General features: G+C 35.2%; 2 protein-coding genes across 10 annotated transcripts in view; both read right to left on the bottom strand.

The window, feature by feature from the left end:
* Nucleotides 1-6,906, bottom strand: part of LOC117328786 (putative GPI-anchored protein pfl2) — a 48,375-nt gene extending 41,469 nt beyond the window's left edge. For 3 of the 9 annotated variants that reach the window (XM_033886328.1, XM_033886330.1, XM_033886331.1), the window contains exon 1: nucleotides 6,543-6,904. In XM_033886328.1, the coding sequence (XP_033742219.1) occupies nucleotides 6,543-6,606 (64 nt within the window). In that variant the 5' untranslated portion in view covers nucleotides 6,607-6,904. Of the gene's footprint in view, nucleotides 1-6,542 lie in introns of all 9 variants that reach the window. The other 6 variants (XM_033886325.1, XM_033886332.1, XM_033886329.1 and 3 more) reach the window with 5 other exon arrangements.
* A 3,842-nt stretch (nucleotides 6,907-10,748) lies between these two features.
* On the bottom strand, nucleotides 10,749-20,217 carry LOC117328785. The gene is made up of 9 exons (XM_033886324.1): nucleotides 19,941-20,217; nucleotides 19,524-19,701; nucleotides 19,060-19,154; nucleotides 18,597-18,728; nucleotides 18,117-18,275; nucleotides 15,840-15,958; nucleotides 12,518-12,641; nucleotides 11,607-11,615; nucleotides 10,749-11,269 (listed from the first exon to the last, which is right to left on the bottom strand). The coding sequence occupies exons 1-9, from the start codon at nucleotides 20,029-20,031 to the stop codon at nucleotides 11,106-11,108; spliced, it is 1,071 nt and encodes a 356-aa protein (XP_033742215.1). The 5' UTR covers nucleotides 20,032-20,217; the 3' UTR covers nucleotides 10,749-11,105.
* Between the last annotated feature and the right edge of the window lie 2,044 nt (nucleotides 20,218-22,261).

Genomic DNA, 22,261 nt, shown 5'->3' with positions numbered 1-22,261 from the left:
AATAACTGTGGCTGAACAGACTGAATAACGGTGTCTGAACAGACTGAATAACGGTGTCTGAACAGACTGAATAACTGTGTCTGAACAGTCTGAATAACTGTCTGAACAGACTGAATAACTGTATCTGAATAGACTGAATAACTGTGTCTGAACAGACTGAATGACTGTATCTGAATAGACTGAATAACGGTGTCTGAACAGACTGAATAACTGTGTCTGAACAGACTGAATAACTGTATCTGAATAGACTGAATAACTGTGTCTGAACAGACTGAATAACTGTGTCTAAACAGACTGAATAACGGTGTCTGAACAGACTGAATAACTGTGTCTGAACAGACTGAATAACTGTGTCTAAACAGACTGAATAACTGTATCTGAACAGACTGAATAACTGTGTCTGAACAGACTGAATAACTGTGTCTGAACAGACTGAATGACTGTGTCTGAACAGACTGAATGACTGTGTCTGAATAGACTGAATAACTGTGTCTAAACAGACTGAATAACTGTATCTAAACAGCCTGGATAACTGTATCTGAATAGACTGGATAACTGTGTCTGAACAGACTGAATGACTGTGTCTGAACAGACTGAATGACTGTATCTGAATAGACTGAATAACTGTGTCTGAATAGACTGAATAACTGTGTCTGAACAGACTGAATAACTGTGTCTAAACAGACTGAATAACTGTATCTGAATAGACTGAATAACTGTGTCTGAACAGACTGAATGACTGTGTCTGAACAGACTGAATGACTGTGTCTGAATAGACTGAATGAATGTGTCTGAACAGACTGAATAACTGTGTCTGAATAGACTGAATGACTATGTCTGAACAGACTGAATAACTGTGGCTGAAGCTTGAATAACTGTGTCTGAACAGCCTGAATAGTTGTGTCTGAACAGACTGAATTATTGTGTCTGAACAGAATCGATAATTCTCTCCGAACAGACTTAATAACTGTGTCTGAACAAACTGAATTATTGTGTCTGAAGCCTGTATTGTAGCTCTTACTTGGCTTACTGTTTCCCTTATTAAATCGTAATGAATAGAATTGACATATAGAACAAACAAAAGCTGTTTGCGAAACAAGGTACTTAAGGTAGCGTTTGTGTACTAATGTTACTACACCAGCGAGAAGGAATCTAAGGGGAGAAATTGTAAAAGTATTGTTGTCTTAATAAGAACTCGATTGCATGTACCCATTATACAAAATAATCTGATCATTTGGCCTTAATAGATACTTCATTATACATTCTCATTACCTTTGAATCTTCTAATACTGATTCTAGTCTTTCATATACATGTAGTATATGTTTGTGTATTTTAAAGTTGTCCATTATGCTTTTAGAAAGGAATTTATGTGATTTTTAATTAATGTAGCCTATCTCTTTATTATATTAAACACGACCATTATTCCGAAATGCATACTTATTCATTTCATCTGATTACGATTTTTTTTGGATAAGGTCATTTATGATCAACTTTCGGACTTAGCCCTTCATCGGGGAGTATAGACTAGATGTTATTATTTGATTTCAAATATGGCTGTTACCCAGGATGAGAACCGTATTATCCCGGATGAAGAGCTCAGCCTCTAAGATTGAGCAGCTATTGGTAGTTAATTAGATATGATCCTTTATCAAACCGAACACAATTCACTGTATTGTAATACCAAATCAAGGAGAATAGGCCTGCTATGTTCGACTGTCATGTGTTTACGGTGGATCAGTGGAATCAAACGTGATATCTACTCTACCCCTAGGAAGCATTTCGTATCAGAATTGTACGCTCTCTCCCATCTAAGTGGTTCGGCTATAAAGACATGTATCCGTTATATTTAAGTACTCATTCAATCAATCTCGATACACGTGGTTGGACATAATAGTGAAAGTAAATTTTAGATGATTTTTGCTATGGTAAATAATAGAAAATATAGGTAGATATCTACAATAGATTTTTATAATGATAAATCTCAAGAAATAACATTTTATATACGGTGATACACAACTGGATTTTACACTTTCTCGTTTTCGCATGTATGCTTATTTTCAAATAAGATTTTCATTTCATCCTGAATCTGATATTACATTTTTACTTTTCAGTAGCAATGTGCATTTTATTTTAGAGTTTACACCAAACCATTACCTATTGCGTGACATATTGAAGGGTACGACATCTAGCACGGTTATATTACTTAGGAGCTCCGATTCCAGGTAGATAACATAGCGTTGTAGGGGATAGAAATGGTGTTGAAATAGTGGTCATTTAAGACATAGAAAACATGACACATTCTGCTGTTGTTTTTAGATGTGATATCGGAACAGAGCAATACTGTCGATATTCCTATCTGGCATTGTAAGTAATAGCTCCACATTAGGTCGAACACATGTAGGTACATGTTATGGAATCTTTATAGTGTAATAGACGATGAAACATAAGGAAGTCACACACCCGGTACTAATACATTCAGCGACTTTTACAGGTGTACAATCGTCTGTGGTCCACACACACCTTCTCGTAATGCAGTCTAATTTTACACGAGAACAAATTGTTCTGAATGGCAAGCAGCCTTACCTAGGAAGGCTACGGACGTTTCCTAGTTAAGTACCCGATTTTGTTGTTCCAGAGATCACGTGTTTTAATTCTAAAGTCGTTTATCATTTATGCATGTATTTATACTAAGCACAACTTAAGTTTGTTTAATAAAATGACATGGAACAAAGAAATTATTGTGAAGCAGTGACATTTATGAAATATTATTAAACTTGTGTCACTCACAAGGTTCCGGTACATATGCATTACGTATTGTATAAACACCAAGAATGGTGTACGTTTACCGCCAGTCATTCTTGTTTAAGTCTAATACAGCATCCAAATGTTTGGAGATGTTGTCAATGAAAAAGACGGAAAAAAATGAACAATGAAAAATGTCAAAAAGTTTTGCAGTATACAAATATTTGTAATAAGGTTCTTAGTGAAGATTAAACGACTGGGAGAGATATATGTTTTCTAAGGAAGGATTTAATCCAGCATTTAAACCTGTGAGTTGATAGGTGTAGTATTCCATTAAAATTTGATCAATACTAACTAAATTCAGCTGAATGATTATGTTGATAAGATTAATATGGAAATTCTATTAATTTGTGTAAACATTATAACATTCTTATTTCAGTTTAAGCTTAGACGGTAATAATCAGGTTCTACTTCAACGGATTACCGGTCAGTGGCGTGATATATGCACCAGTGAACTACCTTAACATATTAAAGGCTAAACCTATACAGACACTATCCTTAGTCGAGAGGCCAATACTGTAACAGTGGGGTCAACGCACAAGGTGTGGCATTTGCCAGCTTACGTCATTTAGATGGAAATGTAAATAGCTAGAGATATTCGGTTTTATCTTTAACAGGTAAATTAAAGAGTTTTGATGGGATCTGTTCTTAATGTATCCTTTGTTATCTTGCTAACGTAAACATTTTCATTGACACTTTATGATTGCCGTTTCTGTCAGTAACTTGCTTTTCTCTGTCACTTAGTACATATGCAATATCACGATTTCTTTTATAGTTTTATTTTTTCCGCGAATGGTATTTTTTCAGAACTTGTTGCTTTGAATGTTATGTAAACATACCATACATAATTTCTTGTCTTGTAATGCAATTGCTATTCATATTAAATCCAATTTGTACAAAAAACAAACATCAAGAAAACGAAAAACACGATTTTTTAACGGTTTCGTACATATAAAATTAATTATTACGCAATGTTGTAAACAGATCTACCTGGCTTAATCAGAAGTTTCATTTCGTACTTAGCTAGAAATATCGCATTTAAATTGACTACTTATATATTGAAAGCTACAACTTAAATGCCTCGGCATTTTTTGACAACATAAACCTGAACACCTACTACTGAAATATTTCCTCACATGACCACATGAACGTGAACGCCTATTATTGAAATACTCCGTCACGTGACCACATGGACAAGTATTACCGATATATCCTGACATGTAATTTGATCAGTGTGAATACCTCTTATTTATATATATCATGATATCAATCTGCACTCTCACTGAATTACACATTCCTCCTGGAATCACGGAAAATGCAAAACCGTCAACTATATGCCGTTGAATCTTTTGTGGATTTGCTATACATATCGTCTCAGTATTCACTTAGGTTTACATGAGTGTACAAGAAAAACCATTTCTAGATTCTATTTGAATTATTCTGAAAAAAGAGTAAATTGAATTTATCAACGTCCAGCTGATATGATAATTAAATGATAGAGATGCTACGATGATGATTTAAATGATAGAGATGTGAGAGTGATAGACTAAATGATAGTGATGTGACAGTGATAAACTAATGATAGAGATGTGACGGAGATAAACTAAATGATAGAGATACGACAGTGATAAACTAAATGATAGAGATGGACAGTGATAAACTAAATGATAGAGATGGGTCAGTGATAAACTAAATGATAGAGATGTGACAGTGATAAACTAAATGATAGACATACGACAGTGATAAACTAAATGATAGAGATGTGACAGTGATAAACTAAATGATAGAGATGTGACAGTGATAAACTAAATGATAGAGATACGACAGTGATAAACTAAATGATAGAGATGTGACGGAGATAAACTAAATGATAGAGATGGGACAGTGATAAACTAAATGATAGAGATGGGACAGTGATAAACTAAATGATAGAGATGTGACAGTGATAAACTAAATGATAGAGATACGACAGTGATAAACTAAAGGATAGAGATGTTACAGTGATAAACTAAATGATAGAGATGGGACAGTGATAAACTAAATGATAGAGATACGACAGTGATAAACTAAATGATAGAGATACGACAGTGATAAACAAAATGATAGAGATGTGACATTGATAAACTAAATGATAGAGATGTTACAGTGATAAACTAAATGATAGAGATGTTACAGTGATAAACTAAATGATAGAGATGTGACAGTGATAAACTAAATGATAGAGATGGGACAGTGATAAACTAAATGATAGAGATGTGACGGTGATAAACTAATGATAGAGATGGGACAGTGATAAACTAAATGATAGAGATGTGACAGTGATAAACTAAATGATAGAGATGGGACAGTGATAAACTAAATGATAGAGATACGACAGTGATAAACTAAAGGATAGAGATGTTACAGTGATAAACTAAATGATAGAGATGGGACAGTGATAAACTAAATGATAGAGATACGACAGTGATAAACTAAATGATAGAGATACGACAGTGATAAACAAAATGATAGAGATGTGACATTGATAAACTAAATGATAGAGATGTTACAGTGATAAACTAAATGATAGAGATGTTACAGTGATAAACTAAATGATAGAGATGTGACAGTGATAAACTAAATGATAGAGATGGGACAGTGATAAACTAAATGATAGAGATGTGACGGTGATAAACTAATGATAGAGATGGGACAGTGATAAACTAAATGATAGAGATGTGACAGTGATAAACTAAATGATAGAGATGGGACAGTGATAAACTAAATGATAGAGATGTTACAGTGATAAACTAAATGATAGAGATGTGACAGTGATAAACTAATGATAGAGATGTGACGGAGATAAACTAAATGATAGAGATGTGACGGAGATAAACTAAATAATAGAGATGTTACAGTGATAAACTAATGATAGAGATGTGACGGAGATAAACTAAATAATAGAGATGTTACAGTGATAAACTAATGATAGAGATGTGACGGAGATAAACTAAATGATAGAGATGTGACGGAGATAAACTAAATGATAGAGATGTGACGGAGATAAACTAAATGATAGAGATACGACAGTGATAAACTAAATGATACAGATGGGACAGTGATAAACTAAATGATAGAGATGTGACGGAGATAAACTAAATGATAGAGATGTGACGGAGATAAACTAAATGATAGAGATGGGACAGTGATAAACTAAATGATAGAGATGTGACGGAGATAAACTAAATGATAGAGATGGGACAGTGATAAACTAAATGATAGAGATGTGACAGTGATAAACTAAATGATAGAGATGTGACAGAGGTAGACTGAAGAGATAAGATTTGTGTGTGGATTACCTACAGGTTTAAAACCGTCCTCACACAGTTACCTTTTACTACGAGTGAACAACGTAATGTGCTATGGAGGATGGTAACATTACGCAATCAAGAATTCATCTTTTGAAGTTTAAATAGCCATACTTCTGTCAATAACAATCAGGATTCCTTGGTTACCTGTACGGTAAATCGCATTATCCTTTACTTAATTATCATGTGAACGAACCCAGGTTTATATTGGATTGAATACACTGATCTATTGTGATAAAGCCATCTAGTCCTACATAAATCTCTAGTTAATGGGTGATATAGCCGATAAATATCGGGGACCTTCTAGACAAATAAACATTGACAGAAACACACACTATCTGATATTAAATCTATATAAGAAAATAATATTTGCGTCAACAAGTTGGACTTACCAACATATTGTTCCGATGACAGAATCCACAGGATGAGGGTAGATAAGGAAATCCTTGTCCACATTTTAGATGATAAGTCCGACAGAAGAGCACCAAAGCGTAATAATTAAACTTTTTCAAATCAAACTCTTACGTCTCTTCTTCGGTCATTTTTTGCGTATGTACAAACCTAGGCTCGCGTTCTCCGCGCGATACTATAAATAGCTTGCCACAGGTGACGTATCACTATAGAGACTACATAATACCGCAGCAGACAGGTGAGGCTTAGCTCTAAGGTGTGCGGCAGGTAAACTCCCAGTATGTGAGAGCGCGCGAGACTGCTCTCGATTGGCTGTGAGAAGCTGGCGATATGCCTATAGTGTAAGGGGTTGGCAGTATGTCTAGGATAGACCCGTCCTTACCTACGATCACGCTCAACAGAACGGCCAATACACCTTATACTGTGGACATTTAAACTCTCACCTTTTCTAATTGTGAAATGAATTTCTAGCTGTGATTAATATCATAATCTATTATTGGCTTTGTTTAACGCTCCAAAGCTCTGAGCAGGAGAGCGGATTAATGTATACAGAACACAGTTAGAGGTGAATTTGAAATTTAAAAACTTTTTCATGTTTCTGTTAATTAAGTGGAACGATTAGTGACGCACTCTGAGTACGTGTTTGTTGCACGGTATGAGGCACTGGATCACACGTATTGATAGTCTATAACATCAGCAGTAGGCGGTTTGTGGTGGCCCTAACATCGCCTGTTGGTAGTTTGTGGTTTCAGTATAATTACTATCCTACTAAATCAATCGAATGATTAACAAATTCCTATAACGTTTCTTTTCATGGTCAAATGAAAACATGGAAGCAAAGTGCTCTTCAATGCCTATTTGAATCGTTTAACAATACTGTCTGGCAATGTTAAGAAATCAATGCTTATTTCTGCGAGTCATATAATTGTCCAGTATTTGCCCCGAATAGCCCCTCCTCGTTTGTACGGAAGCGGCGTGTCCGGTGTGACATAGATATCGGGCAGGGCTAGAGGTACAGTCAATAGTAATGATAAAGAAGCTTTTTGTTCCTACAAACGTACCTACTGGCAGTCAATGAATGCTCATGCATATTAGAATTCAATAATTGAACGAGGGATATAGGTTTTCCTTTGTAAATATGGATATGGCTTTAAGCACAATGCCGTACAGATCATCAGTATGTTGTCAGAAGGGAGACAACCGTTGTTATATGGACAGAGCATTTTCAGTTTTGATTGGCGCAATAGATGGCAATGAACTGCAGGGAGTATGAAAATATTTTGAATAAAACATTAACTGCAGCCTTACCTTTAAAAAGAATGCAGGATTCGTAACAAAACAAAAACAATTTCCATTTTATTCAAAACCGAACAATCCACATTGAATCGGGAAAGAATAGGTCTACTGTGTGTAGAAGGAAGTAACTAAATTGTAGTCTGACCATAATCGGATGTTTCCGTTCTGTATATAGTCCAGAGTGTACATCGAAGGCGCGAAACGTGATCAGCTGCTCCGAATGTAAAGCTTCCATTTAGTGTTTGGCTTTACTTATTTTAATTTTTATTACATGTAATGCTTAATGTTTGATATACATATTGTTAAGTGCTACTGCTATATCTAAAGATTATTTTCTGCTATTATCTGTTTTTACAATTTTACAATATTTTAAATTCCAAAACATTTTTTTAAAACTCACAATCAGGTAAATACACTTGTATACTTTTAATGTTTTATTTATTTTTATTTATTTTGTATCTGTGCATGTCTTTTATTGTTTGAGTCGGTTTTAATAGCTCATTAGAGCTAATGTTGACATGTTATAATATGTACCGACTATAAATAAAGTTTGAATTGAATTGAATTGAATTGAATTGAATTGAATTGAATTGAATATTGAATTGAATTGAATTAATTGAATTGAATTGAATTAGATTGAATTAAACTTATGTTCCCGGCCTCTTCGAACAAGTATGCTAAGAATAACCGACATGCCTTCCTGCCCATTCTGGAGGTTCGTAGTGATACGTCATTGTCTTATCATAATCACAAATTGATTCATGGTTTGTTTATCTTTGTCGTAAGATTGTTGATCCATTTACTTAAGATTAAAAAAATTACTTAAGCGATAAAGAGCCTTGCTCGTCAAGGCTATACTCGCCAAACCCGTGTCTTAGGTTCTCTTGCATTGTCGTGAGTTTGATTTGTTTGCATCTATACTATTAATTTTTTTTTAAAAGTGGAATTTTTTCTTTTTTTTTTGATTGCCTGGAATGTACATTCTGGAATTCAGGAACGAATAGATTCTCCTTTGTGTCTAATCATATGGCAATGTATTATTGTGACGTTGAATATTTGGGACCAGCAATCCCTAAAACGTAAAATGTCTATGCATTAACATGTAAGCTGTTAATCGTTTATGTTTAAAATATGTTTACAAGGCATATTTAAAAAGTTAATGATGAAAGTATTGATGTCAGCATCTAAATATAGTTTTAACGATATACTGCGAAATGCTGTTTGGACCAATGATACACAATAGATGACGTAACTAATAAGACGTGATTGTCTGACAAGCAATTTGTCCTGATTAACAATGTAAACGAGAAACGCCTAATATGGGGATGACAGTTTCAATGTTGATAACGTGATACACAATTGTGCCCTTTGTTTAAAACTGTGGTAGTAACATGGAACTCGTTTTCACAACATTATTTGTTTTAAATACTTGGTGATTATTTAATGTAACGATAGAAAATTTCACTTAATGTAAATTAATCTTCTAGAGTAACATTTCAGATAGACAAATGAAGACGTGTTAGCTACTTAAAGGGTCTGTATTCGTTTGATTATATCATGTAGGAGGCAGTTTTCAAATAAACTTCATTTCGGGATGATTATCAGGGTACAAATGAATACAAACTGTGTAAAGGCTTCCAAAACCTGGCATGTCCTTGATTTTAAAACAAAATAAACCATAAATGTATATGTTACAATAAAGATTACCACAGGCTTATATATGTATATAGTCAACAAGTTTTCAATATCGCTCTCAAGCTGTTAGTTGTTTTTTTCTATCTGATCATCCATGTTTCAAATTGTCGACGGTACAGAGTGCACAGTGTCGAGCTCCCAAGATGTACTGACTTACGTGAAAGCCCAATGTCCGATATTTACAGGTACATTATATTATATATTGATAGTTAACTTGTTCACCGTCTCTGTGGCTATCATGATGTAAGTTGATATTAACATTCAATGACTACCATGTGAACCCACCCGGATATTTATCATACTGCCAGCACAGTAATTACCTTTGTTAGCCTGTTTTACGCCTCTTGGTCATCGAGATGATTTGCCAGAGCGCAGCGTATTTCTACCATATACATACTCATCGTTATTGTTCATGTCCTTAAACGGTATAATCTTTTTTCTGATTCGCAAATCATTTTCATTGTTTAACCTGATACCTTAATCTTGTGAATGACGCCAAAGTCGGGATGTTCTACCAGAAATACATCACCTACACTGGATACTAAATCTATGTCATCCAGACCCATTATCGATCTAATTCATATCAGAATTACTGGATACTCAATATATGTAATCTAGACCCATTATCGATCTAATTCATATCAATATTACTGGATACTCAAAAGATGTCATCCAGACCCATTATTGATCAAATTCATATCAATATTACTGGATACTCAAAAGATGTCATCCAGACCCATTATCGATCTAATTCATATCAATATTACTGGATACTCAAAAGATGTCATCCAGACCCATTATTGATCTAATTCATATCAATATTACTGGATACTCAAAAGATGTCATCTAGACCCGTTATCGATCTTATTCGCAATAATATCAGTTTTGTTTTAATAAATGATTCCTGTATCATTGATGGTTTACCGTTTTTCGACTGTTGACGTTTAGTGATATCAATCTGCTGGTTTGGAATTAATTTTGTTGCACTACTTATATTTCGATGTGTGTGTCTCCATTTAGTTCCTTAAACAACGCAACTGTTTTGTACGCAGCAACATGGATTAATTCATCTTATTATGCGACACATATGTTTTTAAAGTCATGTGATCACACGTGGACATATGACTAAGGTTAGGGTAAACCCAAACATGTTTAGATTACCGTGATTATTTATGACAAACAAATTGACAAATCCACTATTTTATATGAATACGTTGCTTTTATTCAGTGCATTTTATATACATGTATATATTGAGCAGCAGAGCAGACATTGACAGTGATTTAAATATTTATGTTAGTTTAGAGTGTCATAGAAAACCGATTGTCAAGGCGCCAATAGTTATAATCCGATTAAATATTGCTGTATGAAATCTCCATCCGTTCCAGCTATCAATCAAACTATCTATTGACCGTGTAGAATTGTAAATTAAATGTTAATGATCAAAAGTCTTGTTCGTTTGCTGTTCCTACGATCAAGAAATGTAAACAAAAATGTCAGAAGTGTATGTTAAACAGTAAACAGATGTGGTATCCATTTTTAAAATGGGATATTTTCAATGAATGAGCCTTCCAGATCTCTTCCTCCTCTTTCCGATTTTGTTGTATTTGTATATACAAATGATAACGACGGCAATGAGGATACAACAAACCACGCCCAGCACCACAGCCGCAATGATCAGTGTTGTCTTTATACTCTCCTCTTCAGTAGGTGCCGTGTCTGTCAAAAATGTTGGCACAACTTAGATTACAAAATGTCTCAATATGAGTGTTTCCTGTGATAATCATAAGGTACAATTCAATGTATGTCATAAATTTGCAAACAAAAAGGGTATGAACTATTATCTGATAAATTTGTATACTGAAAGACAAACGATATATGTATATTCGCAGACCTCTTTCTTCACTTATATTTGATATAGATTATTAGTCGTTTGTATTCTGTAAGACAAACGATGTATACATTGTGTATATTCGCAGACCTCTTTCTTCACCTATGTCTTATATAGATTATCAGTCGTTTGAATAGGCGTTAAGGAAACAACTTGCATACTTACAACAGCTTGCTGAAAGAAAATGAAAAGAAAACGCAATTACTTTGAAATACTAATACATGCACTTATGTGAAATCATATATATATAAACGTATTTTAATCAATTTACATGTATATGTACTCGCATACGCATTAACAGTACGTGTCAGGTGCTAGTATATATTGTATCATTTATGATTATCTGATATATACATATTATTATCATAGGGGTTATAACATATACACAAGTAACACCACGTCACGCATCTACCCAATATACGTTACCACACCTACACAATAAGTCATTACGTTACCTCACCTACACAGTAAGTCATTACGTTACCCCACACCTACACAATAAGTCATTACGTTATCACACCTACACAGTAAGTCATTACGTTACCACACCTACACAATAAGTCATTACGTTACCACACCTACACAATAAGTCATTACGTTACCACACCTACACAGTAAGTCATTACGTTTCACACCTACACAATAAGTCATTACGTTATCACACCTACACAGTAAGTCATTACGTTACCTCACCTACACACTAAGTCATTACGTTACCCCACACCTACACAATAAGTCATTACGTTATCACACCTACACACTAAGTCATTACGTTACCTCACCTACACAATAAGTCATTACGTTACCTCACCTACACAATAAGTCATTACGTTACCTCACCTACACAATAAGTCATTACGTTTCCTCACCTACACAATAAGTCATTACGTTACCACACCCACAAAATAAGCCATTACGTCATCTACCACACAATTAATCAATACGTCACGTACATATACGTCATATACCTACACAATAATGTATAATTAGCACGTCATGTACCTATACAATGAGCCAGAATATCATACCATAATTATCTAGAACATCACGTGACATATATGTACATGACTACTCACAGGATTGGTCGTTCTGTAATGACGTGATGTAACCACCAGAGGGCACTATCAGAGGGTTCTGTCCGGACTGACATTCCATAGGACTGACGCTCATCAGGACATACGTACCGGTACTGAACAGCACCTGTAAACGGAGAGTTTATATATACAATTATCGCTATAACCTCATGTAAACGGAGAGTTTATATATACAATTATCGCTATAACCTCATGTTAATAGAGAGTTTATATATACTAGTATCGCTATAACCTCATGTTAACGGTGAGTTTATATATACAATTATCGTTATAACCTCATGTTAACGGAGAGCTTATATATACTATTATCGCTATAACCTCCTGTTAACGGTGAGGTTATATATACAATTATCGCTATAACCTCCCTGTTTTAAAGGAGAGTTTTATATAACAATTATCGCTATAACCTCATGTAAAAGGAGAGTTTTATATACAATTATCGCTATAAAACCCCTGTTCACGGAGAGTTTATATATACAATTATCACTATAACCTCATGTTAACGGAGAGTTTATATATACAATTATCGCTATAACCTCTAGTTCACGGAGAGTTTATATATACTATTATCACTATAACCTCATGTTAACGGAGAGTTTATATATACAATTATCGCTATAACCTCATGTTAACAGAGAGTTTATATATACTATTATCGTTATAACCTCATGTTAACGGTGAGTTTATATATACTATTATCGTTATAACCTCCTGTTAACGGAGATTTTATATATACTATTATCGCTATAACCTCATGTTAACAGAGAGTTTATATATACAATTATCGCTATAACCTCATGTTATTGGAGAGTTTATATATACTATTATCACTATAACCTCATGTTAACGGAGAGTTTATATATACAATTATCGCTATAACCTCCTGTTAATAGAGAGTTTATATATACTATTACCGCTATAACCTCATGTTAACAGAGAATTTATATACGTATACTATTATCGTTATAACCTCATGTTAACGGAGAGTTTATATATACAATTATCGCTATAACCTCATGTTAACGGAGAGTTTATATATACAATTATCGCTATAACCTCATGTTAACGGTGAGTTTATATATACTATTATCACTATAACCTCATGTTAACGGAGAGTTTATATATACAATTATCGCTATAACCTCATGTTAACGGAGAGTTTATATATACTATTACCGCTATAACCTCATGTTAACGAAGAGTTTATATATACAATTATCGCTATAACCTCATGTTAACGAAGAGTTTATATTTACAATTATCGCTATAACCTCTAGTTCACGGAGAGTTTATATATACAATTATCGCTATAACCTCCTGTTAACGGAGAGTTTATATATACAATTATCACTATAACCTCATGTTAACAGAGAGTTTATATATACAATTATCGCTATAACCTCCTGTTAACGGAGAGTTTATATATACAATTATCGTTATAACCTCATGTTAACGGAGAGTTTATATATACTATTATCACTATAACCTCATGTTAACAGAGAGTTTATATATACAATTATCGCTATAACCTCCTGTTAACGGAGAGTTTATATATACTATTATCGCTATAACCTCATGTTAACAGAAAGTTTATATATACAATTATCGCTATAACCTCTAGTTCACGGAGAGTTTATATATACTATTATCGCTATAACCTCCTGTTAACGGAGAGTTTATATATACAATTATCGCTATAACCTCATGTTAACGGAGAGTTTATATATACAATTATCGCTATAACCTCCTGGAATGACTTCACCTAATTGGTCTTTTGTCTGCTGGTCGATGAAGAGAGCCCTTACCTATTCTACCTGGGTATAACACAACTACAGATAAAGACAGTTCTCTTTTATCATTACATGCTATTCGAAAACAGCAAGTCAAAATTCGGATAAGGTTCTTCAGTACCATATAAAGATGCTCAGATTTCTCTGACCGACTATTTATCATTTTCTAACAAGTTATATATATATAGTAAATTCAGATGATTTTTTGTTTAATATTGACAGTTATTTAAGCATTAAACTGTCTTTTTATGGATTATATGGTCTATATAGACCATATAATCCATAAAAAGACAGTTTAATGCTTATATTTACGTTTTCTATATTAGTTTCTTTTCGATTTCAACTTTAATTTTCATTATAATTTGAAATCTAACTTTTACCGACGTTTCCATTGTCAGAGGTCAACAAATTGAACAGCCTATTGTGATTCACGTGCTGATTGGCAAAAATAAAATAAAAAAAATAGTGCATGGAAATAATTAAAAACATACTGAAAACATCATCAGATATTTTAATAACAATATCAATAATATTGGTAGTCAGTATTTCAGAATATACGGATGAATTATTCAGTTTGTTAACGATTTCGGATTTTTTTTTTAATTTACCATCCGGAACAATTATGCGGATGGAAATTTCACCCATCACCACGCGCAGGCAACGGCTGACAGCATTGACAGAGTTTAGCTATGAAAGTTGAATGTGCAGTGGGAGAAAGTGGAATTCGCCAAAAAACCAGATGTTAACACGTTCTTTGATTGCATGGAAACCTGATTACAGTTTATAGTAGCTACAACAGCACCGGTGTCAGGGATACGACCAATGAGAGAAGTGACAGTGGTCGAGGGAGTTAGACGAGCTTCAGCGACAACGTTGCTTGTGACGGGTACCATGGCCGTTTCAAGTTTAGGATGCGTTAGACACGATAATGCACCACTTGATGCTTTCTTTTGTGAAGAAGAATCTGTTCTATAGTACGACCGGAGAAAAGCCTCGTTCTTATGATTTGACATTAACATGATGTGTCGGGTTTCAAAATTTTTGTCATTCAAACACTGGATGGCGGTGACGCGCAAACAATGTGGTGTGTAATGATTTTCCACTCTGGCCCCGGAACAAATATCTGTCAACATATGTGTTTATTAAATAATCTTGTTTTATTTCCATTTTCGTGATTGTTAACCATTCTTACCTTTATTTTCGTTTTACATTTTAAGATTTGTTTTCTGGTCTCGTACTCTATCCGATAGCATGATGAGCAATGATAAGATGCTATTTGTTTACATTGGTTGCAAGTAGTTCCGGGGGATCCGGTCGCGTATGAATAACACCCGAATGCACGATTTGGGTGTCAGTTATGCATAGAATGGTGTCACGCTTTGGGTGTCAGTTATACTCTCATAGACTGCAAATTTGTTTAGTTTGTTTATATCATGGCTTTGCCATCCAAATGTAAATATAATTTTATATACTACCACCATTACCTCACACTGCCTGGACTACCAAGTACTTACTAAACATGAGAACTGGAAGTATGTGACGCCATCAGGGGTCGTAGGGTCATTATTGTACAACGTGACGTAGTAGTACCCACTTGTCAACACGGAGTTTACACAATACAAGGTCCCGTTCTCTGTAAAAAACAGAAATGTTTCAGCGGTTACAATATGTTAATTTCCGTTTGCTATCCACTGTCATTATATAACCAAACAAAATATAAATTATCATATAATAATTCTCATATTGGTACGTAATATGTAAAAATGCTGCAAACCACAACATAACTAGAACAACACACACTGACGTCACTGGACTGGATCTGCCAACAACCACAACATAACTAGAACAACACACTGACGTCAGTGGACTGGATCTGTAAACCACAACATAACTAGAACAACAAACACTGACGTCACTGGACTGGACCTGCCAACCATAACATAACTAAAACAACACATACTGACGTCACTGGACTGGACCTGCAAACCACAACATACATTGTAACTAACACAACACACACTGACGTCACTGGACTGGATCTGTAAACCACAACATAACTAGAACAACACACACTGACGTCACTGGACTGGACCTGCAAACCACAACATACATTGTAACTAACACAACACACACTGACGTCACTGGACTGGATCTGCCAACAACCACAACATAACTAGAACAACACACACTGACGTCACTGGATTGGACCTGCCAACCATAACATAACTAAAACAACACATACTGACGTCACTGGACTGGACCTGCCAACCATAACATAACTAACACAACACATACTGACGTCACTGGACTGGACCTGCAAACCACAACATACATTGTAACTAACAACACACACTGACGTCACTGGACTGGATCTGCCAACAACCACAACATAACTAGAACAACACACACTGACGTCACTGGACTGGACCTGCAAACCACAACATACATTGTAACTAACACAACACACACTGACGTCACTGGACTGGATCTGTAAACCACAACATAACTAGAACAACACACACTGACGTCACTGGACTGGATCTGCAAACCACAACATAACTAGAACAACACATACTGACGTCACTGGACTGGACCTGCAAACCACAACATACATTGTAACTAACACAACACACACTGACGTCACTGGACTGGACCAGCAAACCACAACATAACTAGAACAACACACACTGACGTCACTGGACTGGACCTGCCAACCATAACATAACTAAAACAACACATACTGACGTCACTGGACTGGACCTGCCAACCATAACATAACTAACACAACACATACTGACGTCACTGGACTGGACCTGCAAACCAAAACATACATTGTAACTAACAACACACACTGACGTCACTGGACTGGATCTGCCAACAACCACAACATAACTAGAACAACACACACTGACGTCACTGGACTGGATATGTAAACCACAACATAACTAGAACAACAAACACTGACGTCACTGGACTGGATCTGTAAACCACAACATAACTAGAACAACACACACTGACGTCACTGGACTGGACCTACAAACCACAACATAACTAGAACAACAAACACTGACGTCACTGGACTGGATCTGTAAACCACAACATAACTAACACAACACACACTGACGTCACTGGACTGGATCTGTAAACCACAACATAACTAGAACAACAAACACTGACGTCACTGGACTGGACCTGCAAACCACAACATAACTAACACAACACACACTGACGTCACTGGACTGGATCTGTAAACCACAACATAACTAGAACAACACACACTGACGTCACTGGACTGGACCAGCAAACCATAACATAACTAGAACAACACACACTGACGTCACTGAAATGGACGTGCAAACCATAACATAACTAGAACAACAGACACTGACGTCACTGGACTGGACCAGCAAACCATAACATAACTAGAACAACACACACTGACGTCACTGGACTGGACCAGCAAACCACAACATAACTAGAACAACACACACTGACGTCACTGGACTGGACCAGCAAACCATAACATAACTAGAACAACACACACTGACGTCACTGGACTGGACCAGCAAACCATAACATAACTAGAACAACACACACTGACGTCACTGGACTGGACCAGTAAACCATAACATAACTAGAACAACACACACTGACGTCACTGGACTGGACCAGCAAACCACAACATAACTAGAACAACACACACTGACGTCACTGGGCTGGATGTTATTAATTCATTAAGTGATACATTGCACATCTGTATTAAGTGAGAAAGTGGACGAAATCAAACTCACGTGAGTACATCATGGACTGAGAACACAGGTCCGTGTTGAATGTGAGGGTACCGGTATCGGTACAGATGTCCAGGGACGTGCTGTTACAGGTCGTGCCTATGTACGTGAAGGTACTCTGTAGTACGTCAGGGCACGAAGTCTTACCCTGGGATTCCGAACCTGTATAACATTATATACATGTATCAAAATGTCGTCTGTCTTATTATTCTGGTTGTCCCTATTGCATCGAATCTATGTCCATGGATTGCTCTAATCTGAAGATTATCTACTAGACACCCTATATCGCTATACATGTAACGTCGCAACAAAATAATAAAATTATGCCAATTTCAGGTCAGTTGCCTATTCAACAACTTTTTACTCATTAGTTTTCATACTAATATGTTGATTAAACCAAAGATTTGTGATTAATGTAATATCAAATAAATTGTAAAATGAAAGTGTCACCCAGTGCACGGAATCTTTACGACAAAATGTCACCTGATAATAAAGCAACGTAGGTTCTCTCCCCGGATGTCGTATACTCAGTGTCATCACAGACGGCGCTACCTGTCAATGATGTAGCGGAAGTGATAACACGCTCTGTCACACTCGTGGCAACAGTCTGTAGGTCTGAAACGAGACACAGATATATACTGTTTATATCATATACCAATTAGGCAGGTAGGCAAGTCAAATCAACTCAAAACACTCAACCAAGTACAGAAAATAAACATGGTTGGTAAATTCGGTAAGTTTGTCTAAGTCAGAATGAAATTTAATTGAAATTATTGATGATAACCAATAACACATAGAACGCTTATTCTGACAGTGTCAAGAAGAGATATCATCTTAAACTATTCTGTGCTATCCAGATCAAACTTTCATCAATGTCGCATTCCACCACACGATGCAAGAGAAATATAGAGATATATAATCCGTATAGACGAGGGGGTAAACTTACTTGTGAGGAGGGAATAAATGTATTTGGTAGAAGACTGCTGTCCGAGGTACAGACATGTGTAGACGTTGTCCGTGGTGTTAAACAATTCTTCTGACCTATATAGAGAGATTGAACTTAAATCAATCTGAAAATATTTATTGTTAATTGTAGACTTGCTGTTATAGGTCTGTTAAAAAAATTAGGTACCATTCATTTACTAAATATTTTGATATGCATTGTGGTCCTTGCTAAGAATTTATAAAAATAGAAAGAGAAACATCATGGTATATAAGTCACATACAAATACACAATAATCATAAAAAGATGTTATGAAGTCGTAATTTTATTCGGTCAGAAGTATAATATACTTCGAACCATAATCATTTTAACATGTTTTTAACATTTCTTTAATTAACACCCAACAAGTCTATCATAACTTACTACAGATTACCACTGTGGTGTTAAAACATGTATAAATAACTTACTTCAGTACATAATAACCACTGTATACTTCCTGACAACTCATGGTGTAAAGCGTGTTACCGGAAGTTGTCATTGTTGTCTGGAAGTTGCTGATATAGGAACTGTTTACTGTCCATGTTCCTCTTGAATTTGTCGTCCATGTGTTTTGGAAATCGGTCGGAAACGTACAAGCTGCTTTAGCTGAAAAAAAAACAACGACACTTTTTATAACTATCTAAGAATACATGAAGGACATTTATCCTAACATTATGATATTATATCGTTACTGATATAATCAATATATTCACAAAGCCAGTGTTAAAATGTTCATGTCTAGATGGATATACCTTCCTCTTCGGATCTATTTTGCATGTCGTTTTCTGTAAAGACGTTAAATAATATCAATCATTATGCCATTGATAAATGGGTATATATTTTACCTTGAAGTATCTGGTTGGTAAACAGCAATAACAGTCCAAAATATCTGTTAATCCAAAAGGTGTCCGCCATGTTTATTAAACAATGACACATTCACTGTGCAGGTAAGCAATGCGAACGTACTCTCCTCTTACTCCATAGTGTGCCATCGACCTTACGTTTTATGTGTGGGACTACCTTTAATGATTTTTCAGTGAGTCTCCTTGTGCGCGTGGAACGATTTCACATTGTACATATCGAATACAACTTATATTTACCTGTCGCGAAGGTATATACATAACGTAATTCAACGTGTACTGGATTGGTCGGCTGCATATAGCATAGAGTAAAATTCAATTAACAGAGAAAGCCCACCATTCATCGTATGTACAAATGGGAACGCATAATTCTATGTACGGAATGAATTATTTTGACAAGCAAATGGATATATCGAAGGTATTGAATACATGTACCCAACGTGTAGAATGTGAGCTGGATAGCCATAATCACAATCGATCAGGTAATAAATACATTCTGGTGGACACAAAGGACATGAGGAAGAGTTTAAAAGAACACGCGTTTGCACAAAATTTCACACAGTGTTCAAGCATGATTTCAACGTTAGTGTTTTATATAGATTGAATAAAATCATATGGTTACATATACATGTTTATGTCCAAATCTTCATCACGATAACAAAGTCACGACTTAGCTATGTTTTTTGCTACCTATAATGAGTCACAAGCATATATCAAGAACAACAGAGAAGAACTGTTTCCAGTAAATGTCATTTTATTAAATGACGAATAACATGGCAGGCATGGTAACAACAATGCCAGCCATGCTGCCTAAACATATTTACAACATAAACAGTATCTTCATATTAATTACAACATAAACAATATCTTGATATTATATAGCCAAAAAGGTGGAGCACAAAATACGCCACAGGACTGTAATGATGCGAGTCATTTCAGGCCCGCGCCATCCAATATGATCTGTGTTATACTGATGATTATCATTGCAGCAAAAGCAACCAAACTACAATCACACAAATTCATGGATACAGTGACTAAATACATCATAAAAATAATACCACAACACATAACGCATGGATAAACAACAAACATCATCAAGTTAAAGGACATACCAAATTGTCATCAAAAGGACACACATTCAACATTGTCAACAAAAGGACAAACATTCAACATTGTCAACAAAAGGACAAATATACAACATCGTCAACAAAAGGACAAACTGACAACATCGTCAGCAAAAGGACAAGCAAACAGCATCGTCAACAAAAGGACAAACATACAACATCGTCAACAAAAGGACAAACAAACAACATTGTCAAAAAAGGATGAACATACAACATCGTCAACAAAAGGACAAACAAACAACATTATCAACAAAAGGACAAACTGACAACATCGTCAGCAAAAGGACAAGCAAACAGCATCGTCAACAGAGGACAAACATCAAACCACATCTCAGCAAAAGGACAAACATACCATATTGTCAACAAAAGGATAAACATACAACATCGTCAACAAAAGGACAAACAAACAACATTATCAACAAAAGGACAAACTGACAACATCGTCAGCCAAAGGACAAGCAAACAACATTATCAACAGAGGACAAACATCAAACCACATCTCAGCAAAAGGACAAACATACCACATTGTCAACAAAAGGATAAACATACAACATCGTCAACAAAAGAACAAACCGACAACATCGTCAACAAAAGGACAGGAAAAATAATACAATGTCAGAAAAACAAAAATCACACAACATTGTCAACAAATGACATCGTCAAGATTAAACAAAATACACAATCTCGTTAACAAAAATACAAAACACTCCAGGTGGCTTACAAGGGAAGACACATCATCATGTCACCTCTTCAATGCAAGGACAGAATATTCATCAATGTATTACAACCATGAAGTAACACATACCACACTGTGATACAGATACCAACGACTCAATGTATCGAAACAAATAGCAGCATATTTAGCACAAGACTAGCTTTTACCAAAGTTTTTTTTTATAGATGATATATGAAAGGACAAAATACTAGAAAACGTTAATGTGTGTCACAGTGTTCACTCGTATTAAGAACAACTACCCAACATCAAAAACCGGAAATAATGATGAAATGGGAAGATAAACTATACAGCAGCGGGATCAAACATAGGGAGATTACGTCAAAATACAATAGATAATAATACAATGTACTTAAAAAAGCTGCAACATTTTTTAAATACAGCAATAAAAATAAAAAAATAAAATAAAATAAAAAGAATACAACTGTAAATTATATGTTCACACAGGG

This window comes from Pecten maximus, chromosome 6 (genome assembly GCF_902652985.1).
Source record: "Pecten maximus chromosome 6, xPecMax1.1, whole genome shotgun sequence".
Taxonomy (NCBI): Eukaryota; Metazoa; Mollusca; class Bivalvia; order Pectinida; family Pectinidae; genus Pecten; species Pecten maximus.
The sequence above is the reverse complement of the archived record's forward strand: the minus strand, read 5'-3'. Positions and strand labels throughout refer to the sequence as shown.

Bases quoted from the DNA above. Each gene is read 5' to 3' on its own strand.
- LOC117328785 (XM_033886324.1), bottom strand. From the start codon at position 20,031: ATGTGTCATTGTTTAATAAACATGGCGGACACCTTTTGGATTAACAGA. The intron at 18,729-19,059 runs GTAAGTTTACCC...GTCTCGTTTCAG, and splicing joins CATTTATTCCCTCCTCACAA to ACCTACAGACTGTTGCCACG. The intron at 15,959-18,116 runs GTGAGTTTGATT...TGTTTTTTACAG, and splicing joins TCAGTCCATGATGTACTCAC to AGAACGGGACCTTGTATTGT.